The 14383-nt window shown below is 43.2% G+C and overlaps 1 protein-coding gene and 1 long non-coding RNA gene across 2 annotated transcripts in view; one reads left to right on the top strand and one right to left on the bottom strand.

The window, feature by feature from the left end:
- The window catches only part of LOC111952352 (partitioning defective 6 homolog alpha), a 46698-nt gene extending 42401 nt beyond the window's left edge, over positions 1-4297 (bottom strand). The window contains exon 1 of the mRNA XM_023970938.2: positions 3951-4297. Within this exon, the coding sequence (XP_023826706.1) occupies positions 3951-4046 (96 nt within the window). The 5' untranslated portion in view covers positions 4047-4297. The remainder of the gene's footprint in view (positions 1-3950) is intronic.
- Positions 3654-8132, top strand: LOC111952354 (uncharacterized). Its single transcript, XR_002875715.2, has 2 exons — positions 3654-3784; positions 5586-8132. It is a non-coding gene; the product is annotated as an uncharacterized lncRNA (long non-coding RNA).
- Positions 8133-14383: the final 6251 nt, after the last annotated feature.

Below are 14383 nucleotides of genomic sequence, written 5' to 3'. Positions count from 1 at the left end.
AAATAGATAATAAACAGAGACTAGCAGCAGCATAAAAGGGGGGGGGGGGAACAATGCAAAAGGTCAGGGTAGCCATTTGATTAGCTGATCAGGAGTCTTATGACTTGGGGGTAGAAGCTGTTAAGAAGCCTTTTGGACCTCGACTTGGTGCTCCGATACCGCTTGCCGTGCAGTAGCAGAGAGAACAGTCTATGACTAGGGTTGCTGGAGTCTTTGACAATTTTTAGGGCCTTTCTCTGACACCGCCTAGTATAGAGGTCCTGGATGGCAGAAAGCTTGGCCCCAGTGATGTACAGGGCCGTACGCACTACCCTCTGTACTGCCTTGCGGTCGGAGGCCGAGCAATTGCCGTACCAGGCAGTGATACAACCAGTCAGGATGCTCTCGATGGTGCAGCTGTAGAACCTTTTTGAGGATCTGAGGACACATGCCAAATATTTTCAGTCTCCTGAGGGGGAATAGGCTTTGTTATGCCCTCTTCATGACTGTCTTGGTGTGATTGGACCATGATAGTTTGTTGGTGATGTGGACACCAAGGAACTTGAAGCTCTCAACCTGCTCCACTACAGCCCCGTCGATGAGAATGGGGGCGTGCTCGGTCCTCCTTTCCTGTAGTCAACAATCATCTCCTTTGTCGGTGATCAGGCTTACCATTGTTGTGTCATCGGCAAACTTAATGATGGTGTTGGAGTCGTGCCTGGCCAAGTAGTCATGAGTGAACAGGGAGTACAGGAGGGGACTGAGCACGCCCCTGAGGGGGCCCTGGGTTGAGGATCAGCATAACGGATGTGTTGTTACCTACCCTTACCACCTGGGGTCAGCCCGTCAGGAAGTCCAGGATCCAGTTGCAGAAGGAGGTGTTTAGTCCCAGGGTCCTTAGCTTAGTGATGAGCTTAGAAGGCACTATGGTGTTGACTGCTGAGCTGTAGTCAATGAATAGCATTCTCACATAGGTGTTCCTTTTGTCCAGGTGGGAAAGGGCAGTGTGTAGTGCAATAGAGATTACATAATCTGTGGGGCGGTATGCAAATTTGGGTGGGTCAAGGGTGTCTGGGATAATGGTGTTGATGTGAGCCATGACCAGCCTTTCAAAGCACTTCATGGCTACAGACGTGAGGGCTACAGGTCGGTAGTCATTTAGGCAGGTTACCTTAGTGTTCTTGGGCACAAGGTCTTACTCACATCGGCTATGGAGAGCGTGATCACACAGTCATCCAAAACAGCTGATGCTCTAATGCATGCTTCAGTGTTGCTTGCCTCGAAGCGAGCATAGAAGTCATTCAGCTTGTCTGGTAGGCTCTTGTCACTGGGCAGCTTGTGGCTGTGCTTCCCTTTGTAGTCTGTAATAGTTTGCAAGCCCTGCCACATCCGACGAGCGTCGGAGCCGATGTAGTACGATTCAAACTTAGTCCTGTATTGACACTTTGCCTGTTTGATCGTTCCCCGGAAGGCATAGCAGGATTTCTTATAAGCTTCCGGGTTAGAGTCCCGCTCCTTGAAAGTCCCTGGCCACTATGAGCACCGCCTCTGAATGAGCGTTTTCCTGTTTGCTTATGGCCAGATACAGCTCATTGAGTGCGGTCTTAGTGCCAGCACCGGTTTGTGGTGGTAAATAGACAGCTACGAAGAATATAGATGAAAGCTCTCTTGGTAAATAGTGTGGTCTACAGCTTATCATGACATACTCTACCTCAGGTGAGCAAAACCTCGAGACTTCCTTAATATTAGATTTTGTGCACCAGCTGTTGTTTAAAAATATACACAGACCGCCACCCCTTGTCTTACCAGAGACGGCTGTTATATCTTGCTGATGCAGGGTAAAACACTGCCAGCTGTATGTTATTCATGTCGTCGTTCACCCACGACTCGGTGAAACATAAGATATTACAGTTTTTAATGTCCCGTTGGTAGGATATACGTGATCGTAGTTCTTCTATGTTGTTATCCAATGATTGTACGTTGGCTAATAGGACTGATGGTAAAGGCAGATTACCCACTCGCCGTTGGATCCTTACAAGGCACCCCAACCTATGTCACTGATATCTCCGTCTTTTTCTCCAGCGAATGACGGAGATGAGGGCCTTGACGGGTGTCTGAAGTAAATCCTTTTCGTCCGACTCGTTAAATAAAAAATCTTCTTCCAGTACGAGGTGAGTAATAGCTGTCCTGATATCTAGAAGCTATTTTCGCTCATAAGAGACAGTGGCAGAAACATTATGTACAAAATAAGTTACAGATAACACGAAAAAACACACACAATAGCACAATTGGTTAGGAGACCGTGAAACAGCAGCCATCTCCACCGCCGCCATTGTATAGGATCTGAGTCGTGAACAACAATAGTGAACAACAATAGTACATTTGAAAAAGTGATTATCAGAGGTATGAACCCTATTTTTCTTTACATAAACTCAGTTACCAATTTTGCTTTGTCTGAGAAAGAACTGCATGGAGGCATGAGGTTTTACTTTTCACACTAGCACATTCTTGTCTTGAAATGCAAACATGCAGTCTAAAGGAAAACTACAACCACTATTGAATTTGAGCTCTTGTGACAGCTATAATTAGATATTATTTCGCAACAACTTTATTCCTATTGAATTCCTAACTCTTTGAGTACTCTTTATCTTCGGGGGATCCATGGAGCCATTGCAAGTTGTACATTTGCAAAAACATGTGTTACCAGGACAGACAATGTGTGAAAGAAGTATTGTCCTCACTAATATTTTAATAATAAAGGACACCTTAACCAATATATCAGAGTATAATTGACAGAAGGTCAATTGGTTTTAAGGTGATACACTGATGAAGATGAGAATGATGATGATAAATGATAATAAATATATAATTTATTATCTTCAATGTTTTTCTACAGTTAGGCTCTGGTATTGTATTGGCTACTATGGCCTATGGTCTATTCAATTATGGGCAATTCTTAAACATTGGGGTTCCCGAGTGGCGCAGCAGTCTAAGACACTGCATCTCAGTGCTAGAGGCATCATTACAGACCCTGGTTTGATTCCAGGCTGTATCATAACCGGCCGTGATTGGGAGTCCCATAGGGCAGGGCACAATTGGCTATCTGGGGTTGGCTGTCATTGTAAATACGAATTTGTTCTTAACTGACTTGCCTAGTTAAATCATTTATGCCATATGGTTTGTAGGTTTCATGCATAGCCTAATTAACTAGCCAGGCCCTATATTCTAATTAACCACGTACAGTTACGCTCAATTCTGCACCAGAGCAGCGCGCTACAATGCATAACAGAAATGACAGAGCAGAGAGCGACTATGTAAACTGTCATAGCCTCCTAGCCTGCTACACATGGATAGCTTGCGAACTGTCATAGCCTCCTAGCCTGCTACACATGGATAGCATGCGAACTGTCATAGCCTCCTAGCGTGATAGGGTTTCTTTCCACTAGTTACCAAAGCCACAAAGTAAAAATTGGCTATATCGTAAAAATGTATGAAAACAAAAATGATCTTTTTAGTCTTAATTTAAGTTTAGGATTAGGTATACGATTAGGTATAAGATTGTCAGTGTGGTTAATGTTAATGTTAGGGTTAGGTTTGAAATCAGATTTTAAGTAGATACATATTAGAAATAGGCGGGGTTTATGACTTTGTGACTGTGGTAACTAATGACGACCCCATGGATAGAGACAGACACGCTCGCGCCCGGAACGTCGTGGTGACAAGCATAAATCAAGGACACGAACATCAGTGTTTCGCGCTCGGATATGATTAGTTTAGGGGGGATTCAAGAGCGCCGTTGTGACAGGTAGTGACATACGGACAATCCCATTTGTAGTCTACATCTTGATTTTGTTAGCCCTGTGTACCGCGCGTGCCTGATACGGTAGCCTACCAACCAATAAACCGCGGTCTACCGGTTCGTTCCACGGTAACCGCATTATGAATGTGAAATGAATTAGCCAGCCACTTACTTTGCTTTTGACCTCGACCACATTGTTCGTGTTTTTCAATGGGGTCCTCTGATGCCTTGACATGTTTGCGCGTTGAACCCCGGCGGATTGAACCATCCACAGGCTTTCCTCGAAACAGTTTTGAGTAGATAGTCAGTCACTTCGTTGTAAACTAATTTGCCCGCAGCAACATGGGGCTAGATAGACGCACAGGTACAGTCCTTAAACAGTCCTGGTGCTGTAATAGGAATCAGATCTGTATCTGTTCTCCTCACGATGGGCAGAGCTACACCACTGCCTCGATAACAATGACGTCAGCTAGACACGCCGCTTGAAGGCGGGGATGGGGTCGTGCGTGGTGTCAGATGAAATGTTTCGGTTGGTGTTGCCCTGGAGACCAGGAAGCATAGAGCAGCAGGTGAGACAAGACCAAAGATGGAGGATAAATTAAGATAGTCAGCGAAGCGACAGGATTTACTCGGCCCAAAATCTGTCCATGAGATAAACCCTTTTTTGTATGGTCTATGAGAGAGTGAAGTTACGTGAAGCTTATTTGATCGAAAGAAGTTTCTTAATGTTTTTTAGGCTGTTACAAATGTACTATAAAAGTTGATGCACGTGGTATTTCCAGGCAACTTTAAGAAAAACAACATACTGTATACTGCTTTCAAGTAGGATTTATGGTATTTTGCCTGTAGAAAAAATGGCAATGTTAATATGACCCTACAAACAGGCCCATTTTTTTTTTACCACATTCTTGCCTGCATACACATTTTATGTGCATACATGCCGAGGAAAAGTGTTGGTAGTGGTGTGCAGATGTGGGTGGGCATCTATTTTAATCAATCAATTGAGAATATACCCCATCAATAAGTAATCCATTATTCATTTGTTGAGGCAGGTAATACAATTGTTCAAAATAATAGAATAGTGTAACGGATGTGAAATGGCTAGCTAGTTAGCGGGTACGCGCTAGTAGCGTTTCAATCAGTTACGTCACTTGCTCTGAAACGTATTAGTAGTGTTACCCCTTGCTCTGCAAGGGCCGCGGCCTTTGTGGAGCGATGGGTAACGATGCTTCGTGGGCGACCGTTGTTGATGTGTGCAGAGGGTCCCTGGTTCGCGCCCGGGTCGGGGCGAGGGGACGCCATAAAGTTATACTGTTACAATAGCATACTTTTGGTTTAATTAGGCATATGTTATGGGCTGTGCAGCCATGACTGCACCATCCAAATGAAATCAATAGTTTGTTATTTTGTTCATTAACAAGACACATCTACCCGATCACAGTCAAAACACGTATTTTATTTTAAAAAAGTGATATTTTGAAACAGAGCCCAATCTCATGCTTTTCTTTATGCATGTTTCATCTCTTTTGTATCCTCAATCCACTTTGTTAGGGAGCATTAACAGGGTCTTACCTTCATCATGACCTTGTGTAATCATTATCACTCTGTGTATCTCTGACAAAGGAACATGGTTTTGGTATGGCATGGACACTACTAAGTTATGTAAGTGCCTCAAAAGCTTTCCAGATTAGGATACTAAGGATTAGATTGTTCATTTTCTGTTGTTAAATTCACCAACAAGATGTTTGTGATCTAACCTTCTCTGGTTCACCCCTGTATTTTTTACCATCTTTCTCTTCATTCACAGTTCAACCTGTTCAGACTGGGACAATGACAACATCCTGACTAACAGCTAAAACCTAACCAGATCTCTAGAAGCAAATGTATTTAGTGTGGAGCTCCCTCCCGGGGCCCCACAGTGTCTCAGATGATGGAGAGAGCTGGAATGCAGGAATGTGGAGAGATAATCCTGCAACCTCAGTGGATACTGCTCAACGCCTGCCAGTGCTTTGATCTTCACACCGCTGCCAAGGGGGACAAGCAATTTCCTGAGCTCTTCTCAGAGGAAGGTTCCTGTAAATGCATGTTCCATATCAGCACGCAGGTATCCAAGGAGCCTACCCACATGAACACAAATATATATAATATGGTTAATGCTGCTGATAAACAGATTCTGCTCATAAAACTCCTCCATCACCCAGGAGGAAAGGGTGCATGTCAAAGAAACCCTATACATTTGCAGTTTCACCTCTGTAGCCACACCCTTGAGAGAGTCACAGGACAACTTCCCTCAGAATTTCCACTAGTTGTTGCCTAAGAATGTAAGCTACTGTATGTGAGTCAGCCATGTCAAGTTTCTGAGCAGTAATGTTGATAAGATATATAATGCTCCCACCCCTGACTCCCTGTCCTTCTGGCGACTGCCCTGGAAAAACATTCTCATTTATCAGGAATGTAATTCACTCTATAGTGACTGAAAATACTACTAAGATAAGGTTTTCTCTGTGAAATTTTAAATTAACTGGTATCCTGAAATGCAATATTCTAAAACAAAGTGATGTATTTGTCTGAAGTCTCTAATTTGGGGAAACTACAGTAGACTACTGGGCAAATATTAGAGCGTTTCGAGTAGCATATGTCTATCGGAAGCACAAGCACGGAAGTCTAAAGCCCTGTGATAGCTGACAGGTACAGGTGACGACGTTCAAGTGATGTTTCCTCTGAGATGCCTCTATTCATATCCTGCTACCAAATAGACAATGGGGGGTGGTTTTCAGTCTCATGTTTGTTATTCCTGTTGCAGTATTCAATAGCTGCCACTCGCCCACTGTTGTGGTACTTACTACCTTTCCACGACCACCTCTCTGGTTATTCACCTTTTCACGTCCTCTTCGAAGATAACATTTATAAATTAGATTAATTTACTTAATTGCCAACAGGTCTCCTCCACACCTTTTCTCAGATAAGATTTTATAGGGGAAAAAATATGCTGTACCCTTACTGTAACTTATCTGAGCATACTATCACCACCACCACTACCTGAGCAATAATACATATTCAAACWTGTACCAATAGTACTGAAGACTTGCCTGGGTTAAAGAATTTAAGAGAGACACCAATGATAGTGCAGCAGATGTTTAAATGATTCATGAGATAGAACTGGCAGCCTTTTTTTCATTGAATGAAAGGGTATTTTTAGTACTGTAAATATACATAGGCAAGCCATCCCCCAGTAAACACAACACAGTGTACCCAAGGTGGATGATGCAGGTGGAACCTGCAGTGCAATAAATCCTGAAGAAAGTCGTGTGGAATGCTGTAGAAGATTCCTGGGGTGGTTGAGTAATGTTGTCAGACCAGCCTGTCTGCTCTGGGCCATGCATACCCTCAGTTCTATGACTCCCACACCTCAGCAGGTTACCAGGCACGACCCACTGGCTCAGAGCTGCCTGGCTACTTACCCAGCATTCCTCTGGCTTTAGTCAAAGGATTCCGGCATGGTGCAGGGCAAGTTGCTGTAGAAGTCCCACACGTCTTACTGGAGGATTCAAACATTTCTGAGTCAAGCATCAAAACAAAAAGAGACTTAACTCTGTGAGAAATGTTTCACTGTGATGGGGGACTCTAATATACTTTGAAGGAGACACTTGTGCAGAGACAGTAGTGAGAGAACCACTCAATGTTGGCCTACAATCAGCCATGTGCATTCATAGCCCTAAGGAGAAATACAAGCTTGTTTGTACACATTCTTTCTTGTAATGTGTTTTTGTCTGTTTGAAATGCCAAGCATGACGCATCATATATAAGCTTGTTTAGCCGTTTGTGTCCCTTGAAGATAAAAAGTACTTGAATGCTTGTTTTATCTATTTACTCATCCATAAATCCATAACTTTTCAGTGTGATTAATCATGACTGTGTGAGGATTCAAGATTGATTGACATAACTTAAATATATTGGACTCTGGTGAAAACAAGTATTATTCTTGAGATTTGAGTACTGTAACTGGAATGTGAAAGGTCACCATGTTCACCTGACTGAAACGCATGCTCTTTATTCTCCAGTTGAGAGGAGATACTGTTTGTGTGTGTTCGCGCATGCATATTGTATTCGTTTTTACAATGGCCTTGTGTTTCAATGAAGTCGTGAAAGTTCCTTATCTGATATCAGCACATACAATACCTTTCAGAGAGACGGAGAGATTGTGAAAGGAAAAAGCATCCATTTATGTCTTGTAGATATTATTGATCTGTCTTCTCACCAATTCTATTCATCAGTTGTCATGCTTCCCATAGTTCTGGTATTTTTAATGTCCCAAAGCCACTGGTCAAAATAAATGCAATTCCAGATCCATTTATATATGTCTCTATGTTAATTTTATTACCAGGTGATTGAAGATCAAAATAGTCTCACATTTCCTATCCACCACATATCCAATGTGTTTTGGGCAATTTTCTGTTGCAAGTGGTCTCACAGCATACCATTGCTCTGAACTATGGGTCACTCATGCCACCTTGAGGACATAATGCATTATCTCCCTTTGGTGAAGTATATATTTTTTCTTTCCACAACTAGGGTCTTCTGTGTGGTCCACTGCTTAAATTGTCCATGTATTTTGTCTTCTACTGGTCTTGCCATGAAAAATGTACTGCCCAATTCAGCTACAGATGGCAATACAAAAGCATTAGGAAAATGCTAGTCTATATGTTTTCTGAATAGTGAGTAGGCAGGCCAGCCATTGTTGGGGAAAAGGGTTGGTTCTAAGGTGCAGCCCAGGAAGAGTAAACATTAACATAGGTAAGGATGCATGAACTATGAATACTGTACTCCTTCACACATACATTATCCATATGTGATCTCTCGGTCCCATCTTCCAAGTCAGTGAGTCAACACGAAGGAGTGTTGGATGACAGTTCATTTATTGCCAAGCTGCAATGATGGGACACAGTATAGATGGATGTTCAGTCTTTAAAGGGTTATTAACAGCACTCCCATAATAATTCTCCTTATAGTTGCTGTTTAATATACAAACAAAAAGGACATCTAAATGTCTATAAAAGTTATAGGGATTGTAATAGTGGATTAAACTATTTCTAGTCATTCCTAATTTACTATAATAAAAACAAATACATAATTTTCAAATGTTCTCATGTGTACAACAGAATAAACTACAATCATCCATTTTAGTATACAAAATATATCAAATGAACCTGAAAAGTGACTTAATGTGACACTCTTGTGATGAAGAAATAGAATGCACCACACAATACTTTCTGGGCTAACAACCAGGCTAACAGGCACAGCTAACAAGCTAGCTGGTGCTCATGAGTTTATAAAAACATTTATACTTCGTACAATCGTCAACAAAATATTACCTGCAATGATGGGAAACAGTATATTGATGAATGTTCAGTCATCAAAGGGATATTAACAGCACTCCTAAAGAAGATGCATTTGAGTTACAACGGGGCAAACMTACCTTGCATAAAACCCACATGGGAGAGATTCGATTTTTATMACCTAATGACAACTTTATGACAGTTTCTATCCCTGGGCCATTCAACTTTCAAGTCACCCACAACAATTCTCTATTGACCTGCTGTGGATTACCCAGAATTCGTTCTTCTTCTTCAATTAGGTTTTATGGCGGTTGGCATCCAATATGTTGCATTACCGCCACCAACTGGACTGGTGTATAAATCCATTATACTTTGTGACATTAAAAACCCACCACCCTATTCCACTAAATTAACCAGCAGCCTAGGAGGACGGGTCAGTACACCCTGTAACTCTTCTGGTACAGTCAAGTCTGGTACACCCAAGTACTTCTCTGCAGCTGCCACCACAACATCGGTTTTCTGTGATTTACTTTCCATTCCTGCGGTATAGTTGATATCCATTGTTGTGAACGCTAAGAAGCTCATTGGCCTATCTCTCTGTGCTGGCACAGATCTACTACTCACAGGAATCCTGTCAGGATCCCTCACCCTTGACCCATCCTCCTCTACTTTCTTCACTGCTTCAGCATAAGACACCCTTCTGCATTACTCTGACCGTGGCCACCTCAACCTGCCTCTCTCGCACCGGACACTTCCGATTCCCAGCAACATGGGCACCCCTAAAGTTGACACCCATAACTTTTCCCGCCAAAACTACACATTCATCTATCCCATGCCCTCCTACACACTTCCCACATCTTGGAATCTTCCTCCTACACACTGCTGCAACATGATCATAAACGTAACACCTGAAACACCACAGTGGGTTCGGCACAAAAGCTCTAACAGGATAACTGATATATCCTAACATAACTTCATTGGGTAAAGACTGTTTCAAAACTCAAAAGGACAGACTGTGTCACTTCTGTTTCATCACGCTCCCCACTGGGTCTGTGTTGCACCAAATGGCGGGCGTCACAAACACCAGTAATTTTTTTTTTAATTAAGGGGGTAAAAAAAATGCGATAAAAACACCATGAATCTTCAACTTCAATTGCTCCACTGCCACACTTAACGCCTCTCCAGAAATCACTCCTTTCAATGATGCCCTGTTCCTATGAGCAAAGCAAGAAACAGATCTTGACCCGAGTTGCGTGGCACGGAGCGCCCGCTCCCTCTAGGTGGAAGAACTACAAAAAAACATCACAAGTCCCTTCAGGTTATTTTCACTGATTTAACAGTACCCAACATATTTTTCACCCAACTTGATACCACATACAGATCAGCCAAAAGGTCTGGAACCACTTTCTCCCAAAATCTCACTCCCACTGGGCCAAACTCATCTTTATCGGCCCCCGAGTGGCGCAGCGGGCTATTCTACAAGAAATCTGCCTCCAGATATAAAGCTTCTCCCAAGTGGGTGTGACACCTACTCCCGTTGCCTGCTGCACTGCTGCTTGGACTCCACCTGGCGATCTGTTCACCGTCTTCCCTGGTTGTCTCCCCCTGTCTGGTACACGTACCCCCCCCCCCCGAGCTTTCACTCGCCTCCATCACACATGCACTGTTGGGGCGAGTGACTCTGATCTTACAATGGCTAGTCCCAAGTTGTTATAATTTAATTTTTTTCTTGTGCATTTTGCTATTTTGCTATTTGCCTCATGACTCCTGCATGCTTTGTTGACTACGAACTTTCTTTACCCAACCGTGGGACAGACTGTGTTTGTTCCCACACTTGGGGTTCTGACTCTCTATTGGTTACACAGACTTTTGGACTCCCGTCCCATTCTAACCACCTCTCGCCGGCTTTTATATTCATGTTACCTAATTAAATTGCTGTACAATATGATCTTGTTGCCATCTGATGCGCATTCAGATGTCATAAATCAGCACTGCAGAGTTCTCCCTGTCTTATGCCGTTCCTTGATTGTATTACTGTTGATGATATCTGGAAATGTGCATGTACACACTGTCCCATCTACTGTTGCTAGCCCCAATTATGACTTGTGCTCTGATATCTGCTTCACTGATTTATGCTCTCGTAAAAGCCTGGGTTTTCTGTATGTTAACACTAGAAGCTTTTTACCTAAAATGGATCAATTGAAAGTGTTGGTTCACAGCTTCAGTTGTGTTGGTCATTACTGAGACGTGGTTAAGGAAAAGTGTTTTGAATACTGATGTTAATCTTTCTGATTATAACTTTTTTCAGCAAGACAGATCTCCCAAAGGTGGGGAAGTGGCAATCTTTACCAAGGATCACCTTCAGTGCTCGGTTGTCTCCACCAAGTCTGTCCCCAAACAATTTGATTTGCTGGTTTTAAGTATTAAACTTTCAAATAGCTCTTTGTTGACTGTTGCTGGGTGCTATCGTACTCCATCAGCACCGGCCTGTACCCTACCTGCCCTAAGCTCTCTCCTTACACTAACACACTTGCTAGGTGACCTAAACTGGGACATGCTTAAACCACCTGACCAAGTCCTAAAGCAATGGGACTCCCTAAATCTTTACCAGATTATTACCAATCCCACAAGGTATGACTCCAAACACCCAGAAAAGGCTACTCTTCTTGATGTTATCCTCACAAATAATCCTGATAGGTATCAGTCTGGTGTTTTCTGTAATGACCTTAGTGATCACTGTTTTACATCCTGTGTTTGTAATGGCTGCTCAGTGAAACAACCTGTCCTGATTTGTCATAGACGCTTGCGAAAAAACTTTAATGAGCAAGCTTTCCTTCATGAACTGGCTTCTGTAAAATGGTATAGATTCAGCTTGATCCCCTCTGTCGAAGACGCTTTCACCTTTTAAAAAATATTTTCAGTGGTATTGTTAACAAACACGCCCCCATAAAGAAAATGAGAATTAAAAACATGTTCAGCCCCTGGTTCAACCGTGATCTTGCAGAGTTACTCCACCTCAAGAATTTGCATTTGGCGAAAGGCTCGGCACACGCATACTCAGGCTGATTGGCTCTCCTTCAGGCATGTGAGAAATAAGTACACTCAGGCTATCCGGAAGGCCAAAGTTAGTTACTTTAAGGAGCAGTTCTCTCTCTATGGGTCTAACCCCAAGAAGTTCTGGAAAACGGATAAAGACCAGGAGAATAAACTCTCCTCCTCACAACTGCCCAAGTCCTTTAAAGTTGATGATGTGGTTGTTACTGACAAGAAGCACATGGGTGATCTCTTTAATCACCACTTCATTAAGTCGGGATTCCTATTTGACTCAGCCATGCCTCCTTGCCCATCCAACATTTCTTCATCTCCCACCCCTTCTAATGCAACTATCCCCAATGCTTATCCCTCTTTTCCCCCTGCCCCTCTACAAAGTTTCTCCTTGCAGGCAATCACTGAGTCCAAGATGCTAAAGGAGCTCCTGAAACTTGACCCCAAAAAACCATCTGGGTCAGATGGTTTAGACCCTTTCTTCTTTAAAACGTTGCTGCCCCTGTCATCGCCAAACCTATCTCCGACCTTTTTAACCTGTCTCTGGGGAGGTTTCCATTGCTTGAAAGGCAGCCACGGTTCTTCCTTTATTTAAAGGGGGAGATCAAGCTGATCCTAACTGTTATAGGCCTATTTCTATTTTGCCCTGTTTATCAAAAGTGTTGGAAAAACTGGTCAATAATCAACTGACTGGCTTTCTTGATGTCTGTAGTACTCTCTCTGGTATGCAATCTGGTTTCCGCTCAGGTTATGGATGTGTCACTGCAACCTTAAAGGCCCTCAATGATGTTACCATTGCCCTTGATTCTAAGCAATGTTGTGCTGCTATTTTTATTGACTTGGCCAAAGCTTCTGATATGGTAGACCATTCCATTCTTGTGGGCCGGCTAAGGTGTATTGTTGTCTCTGAGGGGTCTTTGGCCTACCTCTCTCAAAGAGTGCAGTGTATAAAGTCAGAAAATCTGCTGTCTCAGCTGCTGCCTGTCACCAAGCGAGTACACCAAGGCTCAATCCTAGMCCCCACGCTCTTCTCAATTTACATCAACAACATAGCTCAGGCAGTAGGAAGCTCTCTCATCCATTTATATGCAGATGATACAGTCTTATACTCAGCTGGCCCCTTCTCGGATTTTGTGTTAAATGCTCTACAACAAGCTTTCTCTACCCTTAACCTTGTTCTGAACACCTCCAAAACAAAGGTCATGTGGTTTGGTAAGAAGAATGCCCCTCTCCCCACAGGTGTGATTACTACCTCTGAGGGTTTAAAGCTTGAGGTAGTCACCTCATACAAGTACTTGGGAGTATGGCTAGACAGTACACTATCCTGCTCTCAGTGCACACATCACTGCACTCTATGCTCCTCTGTAAACTGGTAATCTCTGTGTACCCGTCACAAGACACACTGGTTGATGCTTATTTATAAAACCCTCTTAGGCCTCAATCCCCCCTATCTGAGATATCTACTGCAGCCCTCATCCTCCGCATACAACACCCGTTCTACCAGTCCCATTCTGTTAAAGGTCCCCAAAGCACACACATCCCTGGGTTGCTCGTCTTTTCAGTTCGCTGCAGCTAGCGACTGGAACGAGCTGCAACAAACACTCAAACTGGACAGTTTTATCAATCTCTTCATTCAAAGACTCAATCATGGACACTCTTACTGACAGTTGTGGATGCTTTGTGTGATGTATTGTTGTCTCTACCTTCTTGCCCTTTGTGCTGTTGTCTGTGCCCAATAATGTTTGTACCATGTTATGTTGCTACCACGCTGTGTTGTCATGTGTTGCTGCCTTGCTATGCTGTTTTCTTAGGTTTCTCTTTATGTAGTGTTGTGTTGTCTCTCTTGTCGTGATGTGTGTTTTGTCCTATATTATATATGTATTTTTATTATTATTTTTAAATCCCAGCCCCCGTCCCCCCAGGAGGCCTTTTGCCTTTTGGTAGGCCGTCATTGTAAATAAGAATTTGTTCTTAATTGACTTCCCTAGTTAAATAAAGGTTAAATAAAAAAATTAAAGCAGTCTAAGGCACCGCATCGCAGCGCTAGAGGTGTCACTACAGATCCAGGTTCAATCCCAGGCTGTCTCGCAGCCGACCAGGAGACCCATGAGGAGGCGCACAATTGGCCCAGCGTCGTCCGAGTTAGTGGAGGGTTTGGCCGTCTGTGATGTCCTTGTCCCATCGCGCTCTAGCGACTCCTTGTGGCGGCCGGGCGCATGCACGC

Source organism: Salvelinus sp. IW2-2015, linkage group LG26 (genome assembly GCF_002910315.2).
Source record: "Salvelinus sp. IW2-2015 linkage group LG26, ASM291031v2, whole genome shotgun sequence".
Classification (NCBI taxonomy): domain Eukaryota; kingdom Metazoa; phylum Chordata; class Actinopteri; order Salmoniformes; family Salmonidae; genus Salvelinus; species Salvelinus sp. IW2-2015.
The sequence above is the reverse complement of the archived record's forward strand: the minus strand, read 5'-3'. Positions and strand labels throughout refer to the sequence as shown.